We start from the raw sequence: 23,011 nt of genomic DNA, 5'->3' as shown, positions 1-23,011 counted from the left end.
CAGTCCAGTCATTTTTCCTATCTCTTCGTACTTCTTCTTCCTATATTATGCGCATTTATTATATTTGCAAAGAAATAGACTTGCTTGAAAGTTGAAACCAGCTGTTGATTATGCCAAAGTCCTAATATGTATGAAGCTGTAGAAATTAGCTTTGAGACCTTCATGAGAAAAAAGCCTAATAAGAAGTGATGGAACATCTCTAATGTTATCTTGCTTCAACGGCAGTGATGGAACAATCATTAACCGAACACTCTTTTGTATTGATTGTGGACGAATATGATTCAGCTTCATCTCTTCCTGTGAAAAATGCAGGTTGTTTTGCAATTGGCAGCGACATACTTCTATTACCAAGCATTGAGATAACATCAGACATTGTTGGCCTATCTGCTGCACCTTCTTGTACACATAATAGTCCGACATGAATAACTCTTAATAATTGTTCAGTGTCACAAAGATCCTCAAGAGCTGGATCCTTCAGTTCTAGTGCACGCCCTTCTTTCCATAGTTCCCATGCCTGAACCAAAATGATCAGTATTATTGAACTTTATAAACTTTAGTACATTAAAGAAGGAAGGGTTTCAAGAAACTTACATAACCTATTAAGTTAAGTGGACGATCAATTTGTTGTAAGCTAGTATTTCTCCTACCACTCACAATTTCCAGTATTATGACTCCAAAGCTGAAGACGTCAGACTTGATTGAGAAAGTTCCTTCCATGGCGAACTCAGGAGCCATGTAACCACTGTGCAGAGGATACAAAACATTTTCCACTCAGTAAGTAGGAATACACACATGTTCCATAGGTTTATATCGAAGAAATGATTAGGCTCAACTCACTATGTTCCAACAACCCTGCCAGTCACTGCCTCCGTCTCATTCTGTTTGAAAATTCTTGCCAGACCAAAATCAGCTATCTTAGGATTCATGTTTTCATCCAAAAGCACATTACTGGCTTTTAGATCTCTATGTATCACTCTCATTCTTGAGTATTTGTGAAGATAGAGCAATCCTTGAGCAATTCCTTCGATAATTGCAAATCGCTTCTGCCAATCCAGTAGCTCCTTTCTTGCAGGATCTGTTAAAGAGAGCATTTCACATCAATTTTTTTTTTAAATACCGGAAAAATTACTGTCTTTTTTTTGTGGAATGGTAACAGACCAAAGAGGAAGAAGTTCAAGCTCTTGTTAGGCATGTACTCATATATCAACATTCTCTCATCTCCGTGAATACAACATCCTAGAACTCGAACTAGATTTGTATGCTGAACTTTGGCAATTAGTATGAGTTCATTTTTGAACTCCACAAGCCCTTGTCCCGAGGTTCTTGAAAGTCTCTTGACTGCCACCTCTCGTCCATCTGGAAATTTTCCCTGCCGTCCAATTTTACAGTTGATTCGTTATGTAGTGAGAGTACTAAGCAAATCTCTGAGCTTAAACATAGTGCAAATATACCTTATAAACAGGCCCAAAACCACCCTCTCCGAGCATCTTTTCACTTGAGAAGTTGTTTGTGGCTTCCAATATGAATCCAAAGCTAAATATCTTCAAATCTTGTACTTCCCTTCCATCTTCTTCTTTCAGATTTGCGGTGTTGAAGCTGTCTACTGCTGTCAACTCGCGTATATATGCTTCCTCCTTTCTTTTCTCATCTATGTAAGAAGAGTATGTAGATATACATTCATGCTTAAAATAAATGACTAAACAACCTACAAGCTTCTAAATCCTCAGTTTGGTGATTTACCTTGTAGTTCGCGTCTTCTCATTATAATGTAGCAGATGAAACCAGATACTAGCAACGCGATAAAAATAGTTACACTAATTACTATCCATATCCAAGTTTTTCCTGCACCCATAGCATGCTGAGAGTTATACAGTTTGACAATTGAGTACATAAAAATGAGTATTCCTGATATAAAGACTTACCTTTAGATGATTTTGGTGAAACTAGAACATATCTTTGCATTGCATTACCACTCTCATAGACTCGAAAATCTCCATTTCCATTCCAAATACGGCAGCCTGTCCCATTGCCACTGGCGGTGGTGAACCCAACACAACTGCAGTTCTCCCAGCACTTCTGCATACAATCAACAATACTAATGCTTGCATTGTCATAAAACTCAGTAGTAATACTAGTTGCATGTATAAAGTCTCCACTCTTTTGCTCAAATTTATCCCCATCCTTTCGACACTCAGGCAACTGAGTAGAGACACAACCGTCCTCGCTTTCATAACCATAACAGAAGTCTTTAAAAAGGGTGTATGTAAACCGGTATCCACCAAGAATATCCCCGTCTGAATTCAATGCAAGACTTGGAAAGCTTCCCTCTGTTGCATCAAATTGGAGGAACATCCCATCTTTATCGGATACCAAATTGAGATTATACTGATAAATAGTAGCAGAATCATGGAATAAAGGTAAGAATGGAAAACCTTGATTGTTCCAAGCCCCACTAGTCCAATAAACCTTACCCCTTCGACGAATAACCAACTGAAATGCATTTTCAAAAACCTCCAAACTTAAAGTAAAAGCCCCTGAGGCAGGAACACTAAAACTCAACCAAGAAGTTAAAGTCCAATTCTGCCTTGTGGTGAGGTTATAACCAAGCCTCATACCAGGCAAAAGACAATTGGTAGGATAATCAAAGCTCTGCCATAAAGTCGTGTTTCGAGTTTCATCCTGAACCACAAAATTTCCAGAATCTTGAAGCCTAGCTACTAAACTTCCTGTCAATAAAGGAGGGGCAATATTCACAATTGTCTTCCCTCCACTAGTTATTTTCAATGTCCCATCTATGGTGAGCAACCCTGAGTTGTTCAATATAGGTATATTTGGATTGGCTATCCATACTTTCCTCTCTCATCGATCGCCTGCATACCATATTCCAAGACAAGTTTTATTTGTCTGTGGGATTGAGAAAAATCCTAACTTGAATCTTCCACCTTCTGAATCAAGTACTTGTGAATGATTAAGTTTATCACCAGGTTTCAATGAGGTTATTGCAGCTACAGATGGAAGGTTAATGATACATGTTTGGCAGCACAATAAGGTCAAGATGAGGAAGAAAATGGAATTGGCTAAAGATATCATATTTGCTACAGAAAGAAAATATAAAAAATTGCTGCAGATAATAGTATAGTCATTCCTTTTTAGATTGTTTGTTGTTCAAAGCTAATAAATGTGGTGAAGAATAATCAACACTTCGAAACATTTTTCTGCCATAGTATTTGATGACTTTTATGAGTACCAAACTGTAATCGAATAGAAGTTCATTTCTTATTCCAATAGATAAGCAAGATATAAATACAATATACTAGGTGCTAATTTAGGAAAGAAAATAAAGAGGGATTCCTACAAATCTGCTAGCTAATTATGAAGGATTCCTACAGATCTACTAGCTAAAAATATGCCTATGTATACTAGTAAAATGATGTCTATATACATTTTGTAACACAAACATTGGAAGAAAGATAGTAGAAAGAGACAATCTTGAATTTAGAAAGCAGAAATGTTGACCCAATACAGATTTGGTGTCTTTTTTTTATTCTTTTTTACTTTCACGCATATATTATTTTTTTCTTTCTTTATTTAAAAGTAGTTGACATCTTAAAAGTCAGCCCTCTACTTGATTAACTGAACTTAAATATACATCTGATCAATCACATGATATAACAAGTGGTTTCAAAACTATGAATGTATGACTCTTAATAAAAAATTGAAAAAAGTACTTAAAACACTCTCAAACTTGACGAGAATCTAGGAGTATATTTCACCTAGCAAGATCAGGCGTGTATAAGCTCAATTTGTCAAGTAGGAGAGTGTTTTTAAGACCGTCAATAATTTAGGAATGAAACGAATAATTTATGTGAAGATTAAGAGTATTATTAATACTTCTTTCTTTAAAATATTTCTATAGGATTGGGGTTTGATTCCGCTGGAAAAGACGATCGGTTGGGTGGGGGAGTTCTGCAAAATAGATTTTTTAAAAGTGGCTAAATTCTCTTTTTGTGATTATTTGAGCAAAAATGCCATGTGTCATTAATTCATTGACTACTTTTTGTTTTTACTCAAAATTCATTGTTTAAGCATTATTCTGGGGACAAATGACAAATGTCAAAATGTCTTGCTTATTCAACACTTCACATGTCATTTCGGAGGTAACACACACATATATTTTTGCTTATTGTAAAAGTAAGTGTAAAAATGATAGAGCGGGTCCTACTTAAGATATTTAAAAATGAACGAGGTCTGAGATGTCTAAGCGAAAAATTAGTGTCAACTTCAGCAACACCTTCCTTTTAATACATAAATTGATAATTCATCGCAATATCTAAAGCCGGGCCCTATGCCAGATTGCGTCTAAATTACGTATGAACTCATAACATAAAGTCTACATCTATCTTGCATCCAGTTGTTGTTAGAAATTTATGGAAAACAGGATTTAATTTGAGGTGGTCCAGAACACTATACCTCCTGGACTGGACCTAAAATGATTATGAAATATCTGTTGTTATATGTTGTTCCCAAGGACTAGCAAAATCGAAACAGCCTATGAACCACGATTAACAAGCTTGTCCACTATAAGATAGACTTGTTTGAAAATTGAAACCAACCATAGATTATTCCCGAGTTCTCGTATATATGAAGCAGAAAAAATTAGCTTTTAAACCTTAACAAAAAAGAGCCTTAAAGTTACTTTAGAGGTCATTAAAACATTGGTGATCTACTGCAATCTTTATTACAACAAAATAACATCTCTAATCTTATCTTGCCTCAATGACAGTAATGGAACAATCATTAATTGAACATTGTTCTGTTTTGTTTGATGACGAATATGATTCAGCTTCATCTCTTCCTGTGAAAAATGCAGGTTGTTTTGCAATTGGCAATGACATACTTCCATTACCAAGCATTGAGATAACATCAGACATTGTTGGCCTATCTGTTGCTCCTTCTTGTACACATAATAGTCCGACATGAATAACTCGTAAAAAATGTTCAGTGTCATAAAGATCTTCAAGAGCTGGATCCTTCAGTTCTAGTCCACACCCTTCTTTCCATAGTTCCCATGCCTAAACCAGAATGATCAATTATCTCAAACTTTGTACATTTAGTACTTAAAATATAAAAAGTATGTCAAGAAACACTTACATGACCTATTAAGTTGAGCGGACGATTGAATTGTTGTAAGCTAGCATTTCTTCTACCACTCAAAATTTCCAGCATTAAGACTCCAAAGCTGAAGACATCAGACTTGATTGAGAAAGCTCCTTCCATGGCGAACTCGGGAGCCATGTAACCACTGTGTATAGAAAACATTTTCCACCTATGTCAGTATGAATATGTATACATGTTCTCTAGGTCAATATCAAGAAATAAGCTCAACTCACTATGTTCCAACTACCCTTCGAGTCACTGCCTCCGTTTCATTCTGTTTAAAAATTCTTGCCAGACCAAAATCAGCTATCTTAGGATTCATGTTTTCATCCAAGAGCACATTACTGGCTTTTAGATCTCTATGTATCACTCTCATTCTTGAGTATTTGTGAAGATAGAGCAATCCTTGAGCAATTCCTTCTATAATCTCAAAGCGCTTCTGCCAATCCAGTAGCTTCTTTGTTTCAGGATCTGTCAATGAATAAAAGCATTTCATCAAAATTTTCAATGACTACTTGAATGATTATGTCTTATTTTGAAATGGTTACATACCAAAAAGGAAGAAGTCCAAGCTCTTGTTAGGCATGTACTCGTATATCAACATTTTCTCATCTCCGTGAATACAGCATCCTAGAACTCGAACTAGATTTCTGTGCTGAACTTTGGCAATTAGTATAAGCTCATTCTTGAACTCCGCAAGCCCTTGACCTGATGTTCTTGAAAGTCTCTTGACTGCCACCTCTCTCCCATCAGGAAATTGTCCCTGTCATACATTTTTTTACAGGTTATTACTACTACAGAAATTTTTGAGGGACATATATGACACACTGAAAATGTACCTTATAAACAGGTCCAAAACCACCCTCTCCGAGCTTGTTATCACTCGAGAAGTTGTTTGTGGCTGCCAATATCAATCCAAAGCTAAATATCTTCAAATCTTGTACTTCCCTTTCATCTTCTTTCAGATTTGTGTTGTTGAAGCTGTCTGCTGCGTTCATCTCACGTATATGCTCTTCCTTCTTTCTTTTCTCACCTATGCAAAAGAAGTATGTAGATTTACATACATGCTTAAAATAACTGATAAACAACATACTAGTTAGTAAATCACTTTTCAGAGACTTACGTTGTAGTTTTTGTATTCTTGTTTTGATCAAGCAAATCAAACCACATATTAGCATTGTGATAACTATAGATAATACTATCCATATCCAAGCTTTTCCTGCACACGTAACACGTTGAGAATTATACAGTTGATTCTTCACTAATACAGTCTATATATTGAAAATGAAAAACTGTAAAGACGGAGAATGGATAGAAGAACTTTACAATCAGAAAAACTGTATAGAAGGGAGGAAGAGTAGGGGCTGTTTTTAAATTTGTTTAGCTGTGGTCAGTTGTAGCTTTTTACTTAGGATATACTGTATTCTGTTTTTGGATGTTTGCAACAAAATGTGTTCGTTCGACCAAAAATTTAGTTCATAAACAATGTGCATTTATGACATAAATACTAACCTTTAGATGATTTTTGTGAAACCAGAACATAACTTTGCACTGCATTACCACTCTCATCGACTCGGAAATCCCTCTTGCCGTTCCAAATCAGGCAGCCTGTCCCATTGTTGTTATGAGTGGTGAATCCAACACAACTGCAGTGCTCCCAGCACTTCTGCATACAATCACCAAGACTAATGCTTGCATTGTCATAATAACTAGTAGTAGTACCAGATAAATCTATAAAGTCTCCTTTCTTTTGCTCAAACTTATCACTGTCCTTTCGACACTCAGGCAACTGACTAGAGACACAACCATCATCACCTCCATAACCATAACAGAACTTATTAAAACGGGTGTATATACTTCCGTCTCCAGCAGCAATAGCTCCATCTGAAAACAACTCAAGACTTGGGAAACTTCCCTTTGTAGCCTCAAATTGGAAGAACATCCCATCAGTACCGGATACCAAGTTGAGATTGTACTGATAAGTAGTAGCCGAATCACGGAATGAAGGTAAGAATGGAAAACCTTGATCGTTCCAAGCCCCACTAGTCCAGTAAACCTCGCCCCTTCGACTAACAACCAACTGAAATGCATCTTGAATTGCCTCCAAACTTAAAGTAAAAGCCCCTGAGGCCGGAATTGTACTACTAACCAACCAAGAAGTTAGAGTCCAATTCTGCCTTGTGGTAAGGTTATAGCCAAGCTTCATACCAGGCAAAAGACAACTAGTAGGATGATCGAAGCTTTGCCATAAAGTCCGGTTCCGAGTCTCATCCTGAACCACAAAATTTCCTGAATCTTGAAGCCTAGCTATTAAACTTCCTGTCAATAAAGGAGTGGTAATATTCACAACTGTCTTTCCTCCACTGGTGATTCTCAATGCTCCTGTAGAATCTAATGTGAGCAATCCTGCGTTGTTCAATATAGGTGTATTTGGATTGGCAATCCATAATTTCTTCTCTACTGGATCACCTGCATACCATATTCCAAGATAAGTTTTATTTGTTTGTGGGATAGAGAAAAATCCCAACTTGAATCTTCCACCTTCTGAATCAAGTACCTGTGAATGATTGAGTACATCACCAGGCTTCATTGAGGTTATTGCAGCTACAGATGGAATGTTAATGATACATGTTTGGCTACAGAATAAGGTCAAGATGAGGAAGAAAATGTAATTTGCTAAAGATTTCATTTTGGTAGCCAGAAAGAAAGAAATGTTGCTGCAGATAATAATAGATTATTCCTTTTTAGGTTGTTTACTGTTCAAAGCCAATAATGCATTAGAGAATAGACAATTATATTAAACATTTTCCAGCCAGAAATTTTGAAGATTTTTCTAAGTAGAAATATTACCTTACTTGTAGGAAAATTTGTTGAAAGAGACAATCTTTAATTTTCTTGTTGAAATGTGAAATCAATTTGCATTTTGTTTCTGTTCTTTCTTTGACTTTTCTAATTTCTTTTTTCTTCCTCATATTTCTCTAGTTCATTTTGCTGCTTGCTGATATAATTCAAAAAGATATCATATCTACTTGTTGAAATACATTGTGAACTTCATTGATGCATTGTTGAATCAAGATTAAGAATGTCCTTAACTTGTCGAGTAAGTTGTTTGGACTAGATTAGTTTACAGTCATCCTTATGAATTATGATCCTCAGATAAGTTATCCATTTATGTGGACCACAAAAAAATATCATCATTGATGAGTCTCCTAATTTTAAAAATATAGAGGAGCTAATAAATAAAGAGAATCTAACAATCTTAAGGTTGTTATACTAATAAATGTTATTACATTTAAGTGAGAAAATGCAAAAAAAAAGAAAAGTTAATGATAATTGTAGTCTTTGTAGGAGAGAGATTTAATATATTGTTACAAAGTCAGCTAAAGACAGCTATACAAGTGTTAACAGTACAAATTGACCAATCTATACCGTAAGGAAACATGCTTTTCATGTATAGCTACTGAGTGTTGCACAACAGAATACAGCAAGATAATGTCTCTAAGCTACCTTGCTTCAATGACAGTGATGGAACAATCATTAACCGAACATTGTTCTGCTTTGATACCCGATGAATTTGATTCTGCTTCATTTCTTCCTGTGAAAAATGCTGGTTGTTTTGGCGTAGGCAGTGGCATACTTTCATTACCAAGCATTGAGATAACTTCAGACATTGTTGGCCTATCTATTGCTCCTTCTTGTACACATAGTAGCCCTACATGAATAACTCGTAACAACAGTTTAGTGTCACATAAATCTCCAAGAGCTGGATCCTTCAATTCCAGTGCACACCCTTCTTTCCATAGTTCCCATGCCTAAACCAAAATGATCAGTATTCTCAAACTTTATGTATTATAGTACTTAAAAGGAAAAAGGGGTGTCAAGGAAAACTTACATAACCTATTAAATTGAGTGGACGATCGAATTGTTCTAAGCTAGTAGTTCTCCTACCACTCACAATTTCCAGCATTAAGATTCCAAAACTGAAGACATCAGACTTGATTGAGAATGCTCCTTCCATTGCGAACTCGGGAGCCATGTAACCACTGTATAGGGGACAGGAAACATTACCGATTTAGTCAATATGAAAATGTCTAAATGAAGTAAACCTATATCAAGAAATAAGCTCTACTCACTATGTTCCTACAACCCTGGCAGTCACTGCCTCCGTCTCATTCTGTTTGAAAATTCGTGCCATACCAAAATCAGCTATCTTAGGATTCATGTTCTCATCCAATAGCACATTACTGGCTTTAAGATCTCTATGTATCACTCTCATTCTTGAGTATTTGTGAAGATAGAGCAATCCTTGAGCAATTCCTTCGATAATTTCATAACGTTTCTGCCAATCCAGTAGCTTCTTTCTTTCAGGATCTGTCAAAGACGGAAAGCATTTCAGGTCAAAATTTTCAGAACTTATTTGAGCTATTAATTCTTTGTTTTGAAATGGTAACGAACCGAATAGGAAGAAGTCCAAGCTCTTGTTAGGCATATACTCATATATCAACATTCTCTCATCTTCGTGAATACAGCATCCTAGAACTCGAACTAGATTTGTGTGCTGAACTTTTGCAATGAGGATAAGCTCATTCTTGAACTCTACAAGCCCTTGACCTGATGTTCGCGAAAGTCTCTTGACTGCCACCTCTCTCCCATCTGGAAATTTTCCCTGTCATAAAATTTTACAAGTAATTCAGTTAATGCAATGATGGCACTGAAGTTTTTCGAAGACATATGATGTAATTATACCTTATAAACAGGTCCAAAACCACCCTCTCCAAGCTTGTTTTCACTTGAGAAGTTGTTTGTGGCTGCCAATACAAATCCAAAGCTAAATATCTTCAAATCTTGGACTTCCCTTCCATCCTTTTCTTTCATATTGGTGTCGTTGAAGCTATCGGATGCTGTCAACTCACGTATATACTCTTCCTCCCTTCTTTTCTCAGCTGTGGAAGAAAAGTTTGTAGATATTTATACATGCTTAACATAATTAATAAAACAGCTTACTAGTTAATCATTTTTCACTTTTTCAGAGATTTACCTTGTAGTTTGCGCCTTCTCACTATAATGTAGCAGATGAAACCAGATATCAGCATAGGGACAACAATAGCTACAACAATTACTATCCATATCCAATTCTTTTGTTTTCCTGCACACATAGGTTGCTGAGTGTTATACAGGTGACTCTTGATCTATTCAAAATATATTAGTTCATAAGCAAGGTGCATTCCTGCTATAAGGATTTACCATTAGATGATTTTGATGAAACCAGAACATATTTTTTCACTGTATTACCACTCTCATCAACTTGAAACTCCCCATTACCATTCCAAATTATGCAGCCTGTTCCATTGCTGGTGGTGGTGAAGCCAACACAACTGCAGTGCTCCCAGCACCTCTTCATACAATCACCAAGACTAGTGCTTGCATTATCATAACTGTTAGAATTAGATCTATCGATAAAGTCTCCACTCTTTTGCTCAAATTTATCCCCATCCTTTCGGCACTCAGGCAACTGATTAGAGACACAACCATCGTGACTTTCATAACCATAACAAAACTCATTAAAAAGGGCGTATACACGACTGTCTTCACCACCACCAAGAATAGCCCCATTAAAATTCAACTCAAGACTTGGGAAACTTCCATCTGGAGCATCAAATTGGAAGAACGCACCATCTTTTTCAGACACCAAGTTGAGATTATACTGATATCTGTTAGAAGAATCATTCAATGCAGTTAAGAATGGAAAAATTTCATTGTTCCAAGCGCCACTTGTCCAATAAACCTCTCCTCTTCGACGTATAACCAGCTGAAATGCATCTTGAATGGACTCCAAACTTAAAGTAAAAGCCCCCGAGGCCGGAATGGAACTACTCAACCAAGAAGTTAAAGTCCAATTCTGCTTTGTTGTAAGGTTATAACCAAGCTTCATACCTGGCAAAAGAGTATCGGTAGGATGATCGAAGCTTTGCCATAAAGTCCTGTTCTGAGTTTCTTCCTGAAGCACAAGATTTCCAGAATCTTGAAGCCTAGCTATTAAACTTCCTGTCAATAAAGGAGGGGTAATATTCACAACTGTTTTCCCTCCACTAGTGATTTTCAATGTTCCTGTAGTATCTACAGTGAGCAATCCTGAATTGTTCAATAAAGGCGTATTTGGATTGGCTATCCATAGTTTCTTATCTTGTGGATCACCTGCATACCATATACCAAGATAATAGTTATTTGTTTGTGAGATAGAAAAAAATCCTAACTTGAATTTTCCATCTTCAGAATCAAGAACCTGAGTGTGATTGAGTTCATCACCAGGCTTCATTGAGGTTATTGCAGCCACAGATGGAAGGTTAATGATACCTGTATGGCTGCAGAATAAGGTCAATATTAAGATGAAGATGGAATTGGCTAAAGATTTCATTTTTGGCAGCAAGAAACAAAAAAACATTAAAGTTGCTGCAGATAATAATATGATCGTCTCTTTATATAGTTGTCTGTTGTTCAAAACAAGAAGTCTGAACCTGAGAATAGTCAATGCTTTGAAACATTTTTCGGCCAGAAATTCTCAATCATTTTCTGAGAGCAAATGATATTTGGACATGTTACTTGGAGGAAAGCTTGTGGAAAGAGACAATCTTGACTTTTCCTAGCAACCAATTTATATTTGGTGTCTGTTCTTTTTATTTGACTTTTCTATTTCTTTCTTTCCTTTCTGTTGTTTTAAACAAAACCAGCACGAAGTGTTCGATTTTTATTGAAAACTAAAAAGTGAACAAACAATTCGCGGAGGGGGGCTAGATCAAAGCCTCCTAAGCTATAGTAACATGATCATGCAAAAGGTCAAATTTTAAAACCTTAAGGTTGCTTAGTATTGAATATAATAATACTTTAGAGAAGAAATGCAAGAAAATTTACTCAAATCTTCAATCTGATGAATGCTGCAACTTTGAAGCAAAGTCATACAACAGGATAAACACTTCTTCTATGTTCTACTTTTTGCCATGCTTTTTAAAGTAATAACTCAAGCAAAAGAAATGTACTTTGGCTTACATTCACATAATATAAATTTAACTAAACTAAAATAACCATCTTTTGGTACAAACTCAGAAGAGCCAAAATCTATCAAATCCCTGGAATCACATATCAATTCACTTCAAATAGATATATGGACTTGCACTTAACACTAATTACTAAAATCTTCTTACAATCACTCTCTCTATATATCAATTCTCTTTACTGTAAAACACATATCTTAGTCTATTTAGTATGTAACTTGTAGCCACAACTTGTATTGGCTACTTGAATGCCTCAACTGTAACCTATCAAGACCTATGACTCACTGTATGAATAGTGGTGAATTTCAGCATCCATCGATAGGTTTTCCATTAATTCAATCAAAGAAATAGCTAGTTAATTGAAGATTTGGAAAATTTTGTTTCTTTAGTTGATTTGGATTATTCCACATTCTGGAGAGGTGCTTCAGCAATAAAATACATGAGTTGGGGCACGAATTTGAAGATAATATCGCGCTCACGAGAAGCGAATTTTCCAATTTTATATAAGTAGACCACCGGTCCATTCCCCAACCTATGTGGGACTATAACTCACTCTAACCGTTTTAACTACAAGGGAGGGGCTATAATATTGATTGAGAAAGAGTAACACACAAAGTGACAGCTTATACTTCTTTATTCATTGGCTTCTGATGGTGTTTCTTGAATTCTCTAATATCCTAAAAATCCATTTTTCTTAGCTAAGTTAATGAAATGCTGCACCGAGTGTTTTACATTATCCATTGTTTCATCACAGATAATAGTCCACAAATTTGCTTTGGAACATTGTATATGTATGTTTTGTTATTTGTTGTTTCACATATGATCATGTACAGATATGTCTCTGATCATAAACTAGCCTTGAACTTACCTTCAGATGATTGCCTCCAGTTATTTTTTTCATTGATTATAACAAGAGTTTTATTTTGTTTTCATACAGATCCTATTGAACTTCCTATGTTTGTTTATCTTTTTTTAAACATTTTCTTTTTAAAAATATTAATTCTCTCATATTTTCACGAAGCCATCAAGCCTCCGATTCTAACTTATTCCGATATAACATCACTCGATGACTCTCACACACACAAAATAGAAAGAATAAGCAGAGATGAACAACAAAAAAAGCAGCATAATGCCAAAAGCTCCTTTTGTTTTTTGAATATATTTTTTAAAAGTGATGAAAACAATGTATTCCCCCCTTGTATATATCCTTGGAAGTTTCACAAAACCAGCTGTTTCTTGCACATACATATTTCATNATTCTAACTTATTCCGATATAACATCACTTGATGACTCTCACACACACAAAATAGAAAGAATAACCAGAGATGAACAACAAAAAAGCAGCATAATGCCAAAAGCTCCTTTTGTTTTTTGAATATATTTTTTAAAAGTGATGAAAACAATGTATTCCCCCCTTGTATATATCCTTGGAAGTTTCACAAAACCAGCTGTTTCTTGCACATACATATTTCATCATGTAAAATCCCTTAGTGTCCTACAAATACTCCTTACAACCTACTAGACAAAACAAAGCAAAAAATCATTGTTTTTTCTTCTCTTTTACTTGTGGAAATGGAAGAAAATACTTATGAGACGGAAAGCGCTTCAACTCGTAGACCAAGATCAGTGGAAGATGAAGAGGACATATCTAAACAATATGTTCATAAAGTAGGGATGGAACTCCATAGGGATGATTACGAGGAAGATTATAGAGGATCATATGGAGGAGATGATCAAGAAACGAAGCCAACAAAAATTGAAGTTTTTGGATGGCATTTGTATGGGATGTGCTCCTACTTCATTCACACTGTATTGATTCCAATTGTGTTTCCCCTCATAATTAGCCAGACTTTGTATTGGCCACAGCAACCTCAGCTTGGCATTGTGAAGAATGCCAAGGGATTGGAGTGCAGACAAAGGGAGTTAGAACTGTAAGTCCGTAAACTATTAGTCGTTTTGACAAACTGAACCTGTTTGAAAAAATTTGATGTTTTAGAGGGGAAACAGAACTACTGTTTTTCAGATTTGTCCTTACTTTTTCAAATAGTGAAATATTAACTAAGTACGCGATAATTTATACAAATACTCTTATGGTAAAGGTCATGTTATATAGGATAAAAACACCTATACATATGTTTTGTTTCTTAAAAAGGAAGGAAAGATAAATGATAAGGAAACATAGTTGGTGAAGCACTGGTGATACTTCTTTTATGTTTGCATCATTAGAACAGAAGAATATTTTTTCCTGACTTTCCGACATAATTTACCTTGAAGAACTAACCTAATAGTATATAATATACTTACAATCCATGTACAATATGTGTATAATTGTGTATAATCTATGTCTACCAACTAGGAAAAGTAAACAGTGAATATGACCAGCTATCCTCTAGTAAGCAGTATTCCGTTTCGGTTTCCATTTTTTGATGTAAATTACATCTAATCAGTATTGTGTATAACCAATTTAATATTATCTATTATTTACATATTGCATTGGAGGTAAAAAAAATAAAAGAAACATGAAACAGATAGTGATTAGTTTAGCTTATATCTACTTCCAGGTATGAAATGTTAACAAAACACAGAATGAATCTCGCTGGTACTGAGTATTCAGCACTAGAGTGGACTTCAATATCTTGGATAATTGGCCTAATTCTAGCAGCACCAGTTCTGGGATTTCTTTCGATCCACCTCGACTATGGCAGGAATCAACAGCTCATTGCAGCTGCATCGACAGCCATAGGAGGTTTGTTCTGTCTTCCAGCAGGATTTTTCAAGACTAGATGGATTTTTCCACCTTATATTGCTGCTATTGTTGCTGCCAATACCATTGTTTCATCCTGTCACGCCCGACACCTTGGCCTAATGGTGCAAGGCCTCGTTGGTTCACCTATCCGAAAAAGCCAATTCCGGGATAGAAAAGCTGTTGCTAGTTGGCTTTCCCTTCATTCCACTGCAGCAGGCTGCTTAGGTGCTGCTCTTATGTCTGCTTTTACTTACCATATGCTCAGGAAATCTGATAGCTTTACTAGCTTGTGGGTTGTGTCTATCTTTAGTGGCCTAATTTGGTTTATTGGAATGGTTCACATTGCTACCTCAAATCGACCTGGTCAAAATGCAGACTTGCATACCAATTCTGCTCCAAAAACTCATGTCGTTTCGATTTTTAAGTACCCTCATGCAGCTGGAAGTCTTGCTGGTGTTTTCCTTTCATCTTTCACAACAATGTGTATTTTCACAGCAGGAGTTCTTTATTCGATCGGAGACCTTTGCATCCCACCAGTAAACATATTATACCTATGGCTCACCTATTTCATCTTCCCATTAGTTTCCCTTCCACTTACTCATCCATTCCAACAACTTATAAGAGCTGATGCAGTGAAAATGCAACTTCTTGGATTCATACTATCAGCAATAGTCTCAGGATTCGGATTCTACTATCGCCACGACAACTGGAACAGAATTCACATATTCATCTTTACTGCAATACAAACAACAGCCACAGGGATTTTACATGCATTTGGTAGAGTCCTTTGGCTAGATTGCTCACCATCAGGTAAAGAAGGTGCTTTCTCAGTTTGGTTCTCTTGGATAAGAGCCTTAGGGGCTTGTGCTGGTTTTGCACTTGCATCAACTTCACCTCAAAACATTGAAATGTCATTTGGTGTTGCATTTTGTGCTGCAATTCTTGGAAAAATCATTCTAATCTTTGGGAATATTAGTAACTTTGGAGGTGCAAAAGCTGCAGGACATATTAAAAATAGTGAAAGAGGTTCACCAGTGCCTACTGGTTTGGATATTGGTGTTGAAATCAAGGAGCCAGTGTCAACTGAAGTTCAAGAAGAAGTAAAAGTTCAAATCTAGTGATGTATTTTAATGTTACTACTAATATTTTTTTGTGTGTTGTTTTGCCATTTTTTTGTCTTTTGGCTTGATTTGTTTTCTTGGTTGCTTCAAAAGAATATTTTTACTTACATTGGTGCATGAACAAAGTGTATGTAATATTTTCTTAATGTATGTATCGTTGATTTTATCTCGCAATCTGTTGAATTCCGGAAATCATGTATGGTCAACTTGAATTTGGGAATTTGAAAAAGGCATAATACATAAATATGCCGTTTAATTTAGCGTCGTTTCACATTTATGTCCTTCAACTTTGGATGTGCACAAATAGACAGTGGCGAAGCCAAGATTTTCAATAAGGAGGTACAAAATCTGAAAAAATAGACACACGAAGTAGCCAAAGGGGGTTCGAATCTACTATATATACCTAAAAAATTATTTTAACCATGTAAATTCATATAATTTTCCGTCGAAGGGGGGTTCATCGTAAGGTGGCTCCGCCACTGCAAGTAGATACTTAAACTTGTATAAAATTGAACAAGTAGACACATGAGTCTTGCGTGACACAACATAGGACTCAAATTGTCGTGTAGGATGCCACGTAGAACGTTTGTGTCTACTTATTCAACTTTATACTCTCTCTGTCCCTAATTACTTGTCCATTTTTTCTGTTTTAGTTGTCTCTAATTACTTGTCCATTTTTTCTTTTTTAGTTGTCTCTAATTACTTGTCCATTTTGACAAATCAAGAAAGGATAAAATATTTTTACCTATTATACCCTCAATGAATTACTTTGAAAAAGGTAGAATTTCTTGAAAATCTTAAGTTTTTAATTCATCCACTTCATAATTAATAGTGGTAAATGATAAACTCACTATGCCAATAATTGATTTCTTAATAGGTGTGTCAATTCAAAAGTGTGTACAAGTAATTAGGGACAGAGGGAGTACAAGTTTAAGTGTCTATTTGTGCTGCACCCAAAGTTAGAGGGTATAAATATAAACTAATGTCAAGTTAAAGAGCATATTTATGTAATATGCCTTTGAAAAATACAAACAAGTTTTTACTTTCTCCATCCCAAATCACTTGCAAATAATTAAAAACAACTATAAGTTGTATTCAATATTCATTACCAAAAACAACTCTAATTTTCAATTATCATTTTTCACTTTGAAAATAAAAAATATTTTTTTCACATTTTTTGTGGTTGTTGTGTCATTTACTTTGATCATCTTTATTATTTTTAGTGTGAGTACTTTTCTTTCTTCATTATTTTCATAATTTTTTACTCTAACATTTCTTTTAAGCATGTTCTAAAAAATAATATTCTTGATTCGAGAGTCTATGTGAAACAACTTTTTTTACCTCATGTATATAAGAATAAAATTCTGCATACACTTTTATTTTTTGGATTTCACTTGTAAAATTATTTTGAATATGTTGTTTTATTTTACTTCTAACTTCTGACACTAAATTTTAATAAATAGCCATCTTTGGCCCACTTTTTATTTATTTTAAAAAAGAGCTTTATGAAGTTGACCTGTTTTTTGTCTATTAATAGGACGTGTCATTATTAAGGAGTAAATTCCTCAATCAAAGTTGAGGAGATTATGCAGTAAAGTCATTTTAGTTTATTTTGTCAAATTAAGAACTTTCGAGTTAAGAAAATTACTTTGTGAAATCATATTGCTTTGTTTTTCTTCAATTAATAAGTCACTTAAATCTGTGTCATGTGTTTTAGGGGTAGCTATCGTCTCTTTTTTTTAATCAATTTTTTTTGTTAGCATTTAAATTACGAAAAAAAGTCGTAAGTGCTTTCTACTTTGAATTCCTTTATTATACTACTCTCTGTCCAACAATAGTTGTCCATTATATTAAAAATAATTGTCTAATATTTGTTCAGTTTAAAAAATTAAGCGATAATTTACCTTTTATGTCTATTTTACCCTTGCTATTAAATATTAAATTTAATAAAGTCAAAGAATAACATAGTAATATTACCCTTATTATTTTATTATTTTTTAAAAGGTGTGTCAAGTCTGGACAACTATTGTTGGAGAGAGGGAATATTTTTTTAGTTATATTAACACTTGTTATGTTTTTAGGTCATATATCCCCTTATAGTTATATTTATTCAAAATAATATACCATTTGCCCCAACGAAAATAAGGATACAAACAAAATATAAAGATAATTTTGACTACTTTCTCAAAATACAAGGGTAATTTAATCAACACTCTTAGGTATAGTTTTTTTATTTTTCTATCATCAAGTATTTATTCACGCAAAATCATTAATATTAATGATCTGCTAAAGTAGTTATCTTTCAATCATATAAAAGAAAATCAAAATTATTTTTTGTCTCATGTTTTTGAAGTGTATATTAAAGATAAATAATAGAAACATTATAAGAGCCTATTAAACTATTGTTTACCATTCAATATAAAACTAAATTAATTATGTGAGCATCATATTTGTTTTGTTAGAATTTTTATTAGCCATGCAAATCTGAAAAGGGAAAAGAAAAAGAGAGAAAAGGAGGGAAAAAATATTTATTTTTACCCTTAACTCAAAAATTTGTCCAATTAATTTTTGAAAAATAAAATATGGTAACTAATTTAGGACGAAAGGAATACTTATCTTATCGTTGTTGAAACTTGAAAGTCTAATGTTATTATATTTAATTCAGAAGAATGATACTATTATTATCTAGCCAGTTAAACAAGTCGCTCTCACTATGAAAGCAAAGTTTTGTGAATTGATTTTTATGTAATTTTTAAATATATAAATATTATTTAAAAGATATAAAAATCAATGATTGAACCATACCTAAAATTATTCTCCTTGATATAAGTCATATAAGAAATGACATTGGTCCCTGGAGAATAAAATTATTATTTTTTCCACCATGCAAAATTAAAAAAAAATAAAAAATAGAGACAATAATTAATTGGTCTACATTTTTGGAAGCACGAGTAATGTTTGGTCCAAAGTCATAATCAAGAAGTACCACTTAATTAATACCACATACCAGCAGGACAAATTAAAGACCGTTTGCCATTAAAGAAATATTTATGTATTTTAAAATAGTTCATTTTATTTGAAAACAAATTTTTAGCTATAAAAATTCCAAATTCAATTTAAAATTGTATATCAAATTAAAACATAATATGGAGTATCATGTTTTCCAATTTATTTTTGATTTTTAGAATTAATTTTTATCCTCAAATGTTTCCCTAATTTTTAAAATTATTATTAAAACAACTCCATTTTTATAGTAATTATTTGCAACAAGTATAATCAAACATAACTTCATTTTAAACTCTAATTCTTAAAAATTCAATTAAAATGGAAAATATTTAGACCCCATTTGGCCATATATAGATTTTGAAGCCGAAACTTGTAAAATTGAGTTTTTGAAACATGATATTGTGTTTGGACATGCAAATTTTACGTAGAAAAATTTCTATCAAAAATTGATTCAAAACAACTATTTTGAACTAAAAAATATTTGAAGTTCTAATTTTATATCAAATAAACATTTTAACATAAAATTTAAAAATCTGATTCAAAATTCTAAACTATAGCAAACACTAGCTTAAAGTCAATAGGAAGCAGCAAATTAAATTAAGTTTCAAAAATGGAAATGGAAATATATATTTAAGAGTAATTTGAGCACTCTACGTTTTAATAACTTTTATATCATTAATTACAAATAAAATGCATAATTATTTTATCTTGTTGTCTATTAAAAATATTAGTTAGTTTCAAACTTATTTATTCTATTATTTATATTATAATAATAAAATATGTTATCTCATATATATATTATTACTATATTATAGAAGAGTCTAGGAATAACTACCAATGATCCAATAAGATCACTATTAATGTCCAATATATTTATAAAATATATAAGTGGGTCCCACCACCTTCCACTTAAATACTACATATTATATATTATTAATTACTATACTATAAATCACAACTAATATCCAATATATTTATCAAACTATATAAGTGGGCCCCACCACCTTCCACTTAAATACTGCATATTATATATTAATTATTATACTATAAATGACTTAAATACTCCATATTATCTATTACAATAATTAACAATTATTTGACACTTTAAATTCTATCAATGCCATATAAATTAGGATAAAAAAACCTAACATATAATATTTAAATATATTTAAAAATAATATAAGTAATACTATACATTACAATAATTAACAGTTAAATTATTTAAAACTTATATAAAAAATTTAATTGACTCTCTAAATTCTATTGGTACCACATAAAATGGATTATATAATAAACATATATTGTTTGAAATTGACGAAAAAGAAACAATAAATTACAATAATTAATAAAAAAAATAGTGACGAAATTGACGAAAAACAAATTATAAAGTACAATAATTAACAAAATAAATCTCTCGACTCCAACAAATCTATCAATTAATGCCACATAAATTGGGACATGACAAATAACATATAGTTCAAAATATAAAATAGAATAATTAACAACTTAATATATTAAAGAGACATATAAAAAAGGGTTAATATTTGAAATTCTGCATCTACCACATAAATTAGAATAAATAGAGTAATAAATATTATTTTCAAAATTATGTTAAAAAAAAGTACTACAAATCACAATAGCTAAAAATTTAAAATATTTTTAAAATCATATAAAAATTTCAATAACTTCTCAAATTCCATAATATGATATAAATTAAAATAAAAAAATAATATATATTGGGCCCCGTGCTGGCACGGGGTCCTATATCTAGTATAAAAGAAATATCTTGTACTTATGTTTCTCCTTTTCCAACAATCTTTTGCTAAAAGAAAAAGCTCAAAGAATAATAAAAAGCTTCAAGAGGAGGATATAGGACAAGAACAAATTACTTTAATTTTTCTTCTAAGCAACAGCTATTCTGTTTTAATTATGTAAATAAGTGATTAATCTCAAACAAGTTAATGCCTCAAAACTAGAAGAGTTCTACTTAAATCTTAATTATAAAATTTTGAGAATAACAAAAATTGTGTAGAGTGATTGAAATATTTTCTCTTTCAATCAGAGATTTCACATTTAAATATGTGATTAGGGATGGAGCTATCTTGGGACTAGGAAATTCATTCCTTCCGCGGAAATACACTATTATACAATTTTTTTTGTTTATATATGTATATAATAGATGTTGAAATTTTCTTCGACTAGTTTATGTGTTTACTTTTTTATATTTTGAAATTTTTTAGTGAAAATTCTAGTTTATCTACTCATATATATGAATGAACATGTTTTTGTTTGAAGCGTTGACCTCAGAATTAGGTCATGCAATATACAAATCCCTAGCATGGGTAAAAGGCAAAAAAAAAAAAAAATCTATTTTTTTTGAGTAAGCAACATAAATATAGGGCCAGGTGCATTGTTGAGACGCCATTTAATTTTGTTACACCACTACGAAAAACTTTTTATTTTTTATTTTTTATTTTTTATTTTTTATCCTTTGATTCCCACTTAATGAAAAAGTTGGAATAAGGAAAAGGCAAGGAAAGTGCAAAAAGGAGATAAATTTTGCCACTTTCCACTTTTGATTTTTCTTCCTAGTTTAACTTCAACAAAATTTATATCTAATATAAATATAAAATTACTATGGTGGTGAAAGGAATTAAATTCATATTTACTATAGAACTATAAAAGTGCAATATTGGATCCCTAAGGAATAATGAATCATTAGATAAAAGTGCAATATTGGATCCCTAAGAAATAACGAGTGATTATATTAAATTGCATATTCAAATTTAATAGGATTATATAAATATCAGATAAATTAAAAAATAAAATATTATAATAATAAAATTGTCCTTCTCTAATTTTCTTTAAATAGAAATAAAAATAAAATTTAAAGTGTATCTCAATTTATCTAGTAAAATCATTCACATATTTTATATATACTATACTCTATAAATTTTAAATTGAATCAAACGTCTACTTACTATACTCTATAAGTTTTAAATTGAATCAAACGTCTACTAATAAAATATATCTAGTTATCCACAAATATCTCATTTTTAATTTCGTATTATAATTTACCATTATAAATTTTGATATAACTTATTCATCAATCACTAACCCTAAATGACATGTTAAAGGTTTAATTCTGACTCTATACTTTGAAAAGTGCAACCACTTCTTTTTTTCATATCATTCTATAAGTAGATTACTTCATGGAGAATTTAATAAGATTTTCACTAAAACAAATTTATGAAAAATATATATAAAACATTATTTTTCAATTATTGATAAATGTATAATCATCGTAAAATGAAAGGATTAAACAATTATCACATCAAAAGGACATGACTTAATTATGAGGGCAGTTTGATTGAAAAAGTTAAAACAATATTATTATTTTTTGTGGTGTTTGCTTTAACTGTCCAGAGAAAAAAATAATACTCAATCCCAACTTAAGATTAATTTTTAAAATCAGTTATAGAATTTTAAATACTCATTTTATCCCTGCTGAAATAATTTATAACCATACAAATATATATAGCTATTATTTACTTAGATTAGTGATCAATAACTAAAGAAAGTGAAAGAAGTAGAATTAAGCCATTCATTCGAAAAAAAACTAGCAAGCTCAACATTTGAAACTTCAACACAATCATTCCATAGTAGCTTGTTGCTACAACTTCTATTTACCTTATTCCGTACTTACTCACTTCACTCGTTCTCATTTAATAGCGATTCTTCGTTCTTTAGATAGCTGCGCGAGGGCTCTAAAATTTCATTCCGCTTAGGTCCTTAGTTCCAGTTGAATCACAATCATATAGAAATTGGGATAAAAATAATGCTTAATTTTATTTCTTTTTTAAACTACATATCAAGTCAAATTACATCACATAAATTAAGACGATTGAAATAAACCATGCTTAGTTTACCA

At 32.6% G+C, this 23,011-nt stretch overlaps 1 protein-coding gene across 9 annotated transcripts; it reads right to left on the bottom strand.

Moving 5' to 3' along the window:
* Positions 1-100: 100 nt before the first annotated feature.
* LOC125878269 (cysteine-rich receptor-like protein kinase 44) lies at positions 101-11,623 on the bottom strand. 9 transcript variants are annotated; one of them, XM_049559484.1, is made up of 10 exons: positions 8,008-8,120; positions 7,715-7,793; positions 7,214-7,626; positions 1,923-2,466; positions 1,741-1,842; positions 1,452-1,648; positions 1,159-1,369; positions 838-1,075; positions 592-742; positions 101-514 (listed from the first exon to the last, which is right to left on the bottom strand). In XM_049559484.1, the coding sequence occupies exons 3-10, from the start codon at positions 7,361-7,363 to the stop codon at positions 206-208; spliced, it is 1,902 nt and encodes a 633-aa protein (XP_049415441.1). In that variant the 5' UTR covers positions 7,364-7,626; positions 7,715-7,793; positions 8,008-8,120; the 3' UTR covers positions 101-205. The 9 variants fall into 9 exon arrangements, with proteins under 9 accessions (XP_049415441.1, XP_049415439.1, XP_049415440.1 ...); XM_049559475.1 differs by having other exon boundaries at positions 165-514; positions 7,214-7,793; positions 8,008-8,365; XM_049559476.1 differs by lacking the exons at positions 1,741-1,842; positions 1,923-2,466 and adding exons at positions 6,128-6,190; positions 6,281-6,376 and having other exon boundaries at positions 191-514; positions 1,452-1,585; positions 6,670-7,793; positions 8,008-8,323.
* Between the last annotated feature and the right edge of the window lie 11,388 nt (positions 11,624-23,011).

This window comes from Solanum stenotomum, chromosome 10, assembly GCF_019186545.1.
Source record: "Solanum stenotomum isolate F172 chromosome 10, ASM1918654v1, whole genome shotgun sequence".
NCBI lineage: Eukaryota > Viridiplantae > Streptophyta > Magnoliopsida > Solanales > Solanaceae > Solanum > Solanum stenotomum.
The sequence above is the reverse complement of the archived record's forward strand: the minus strand, read 5'-3'. Positions and strand labels throughout refer to the sequence as shown.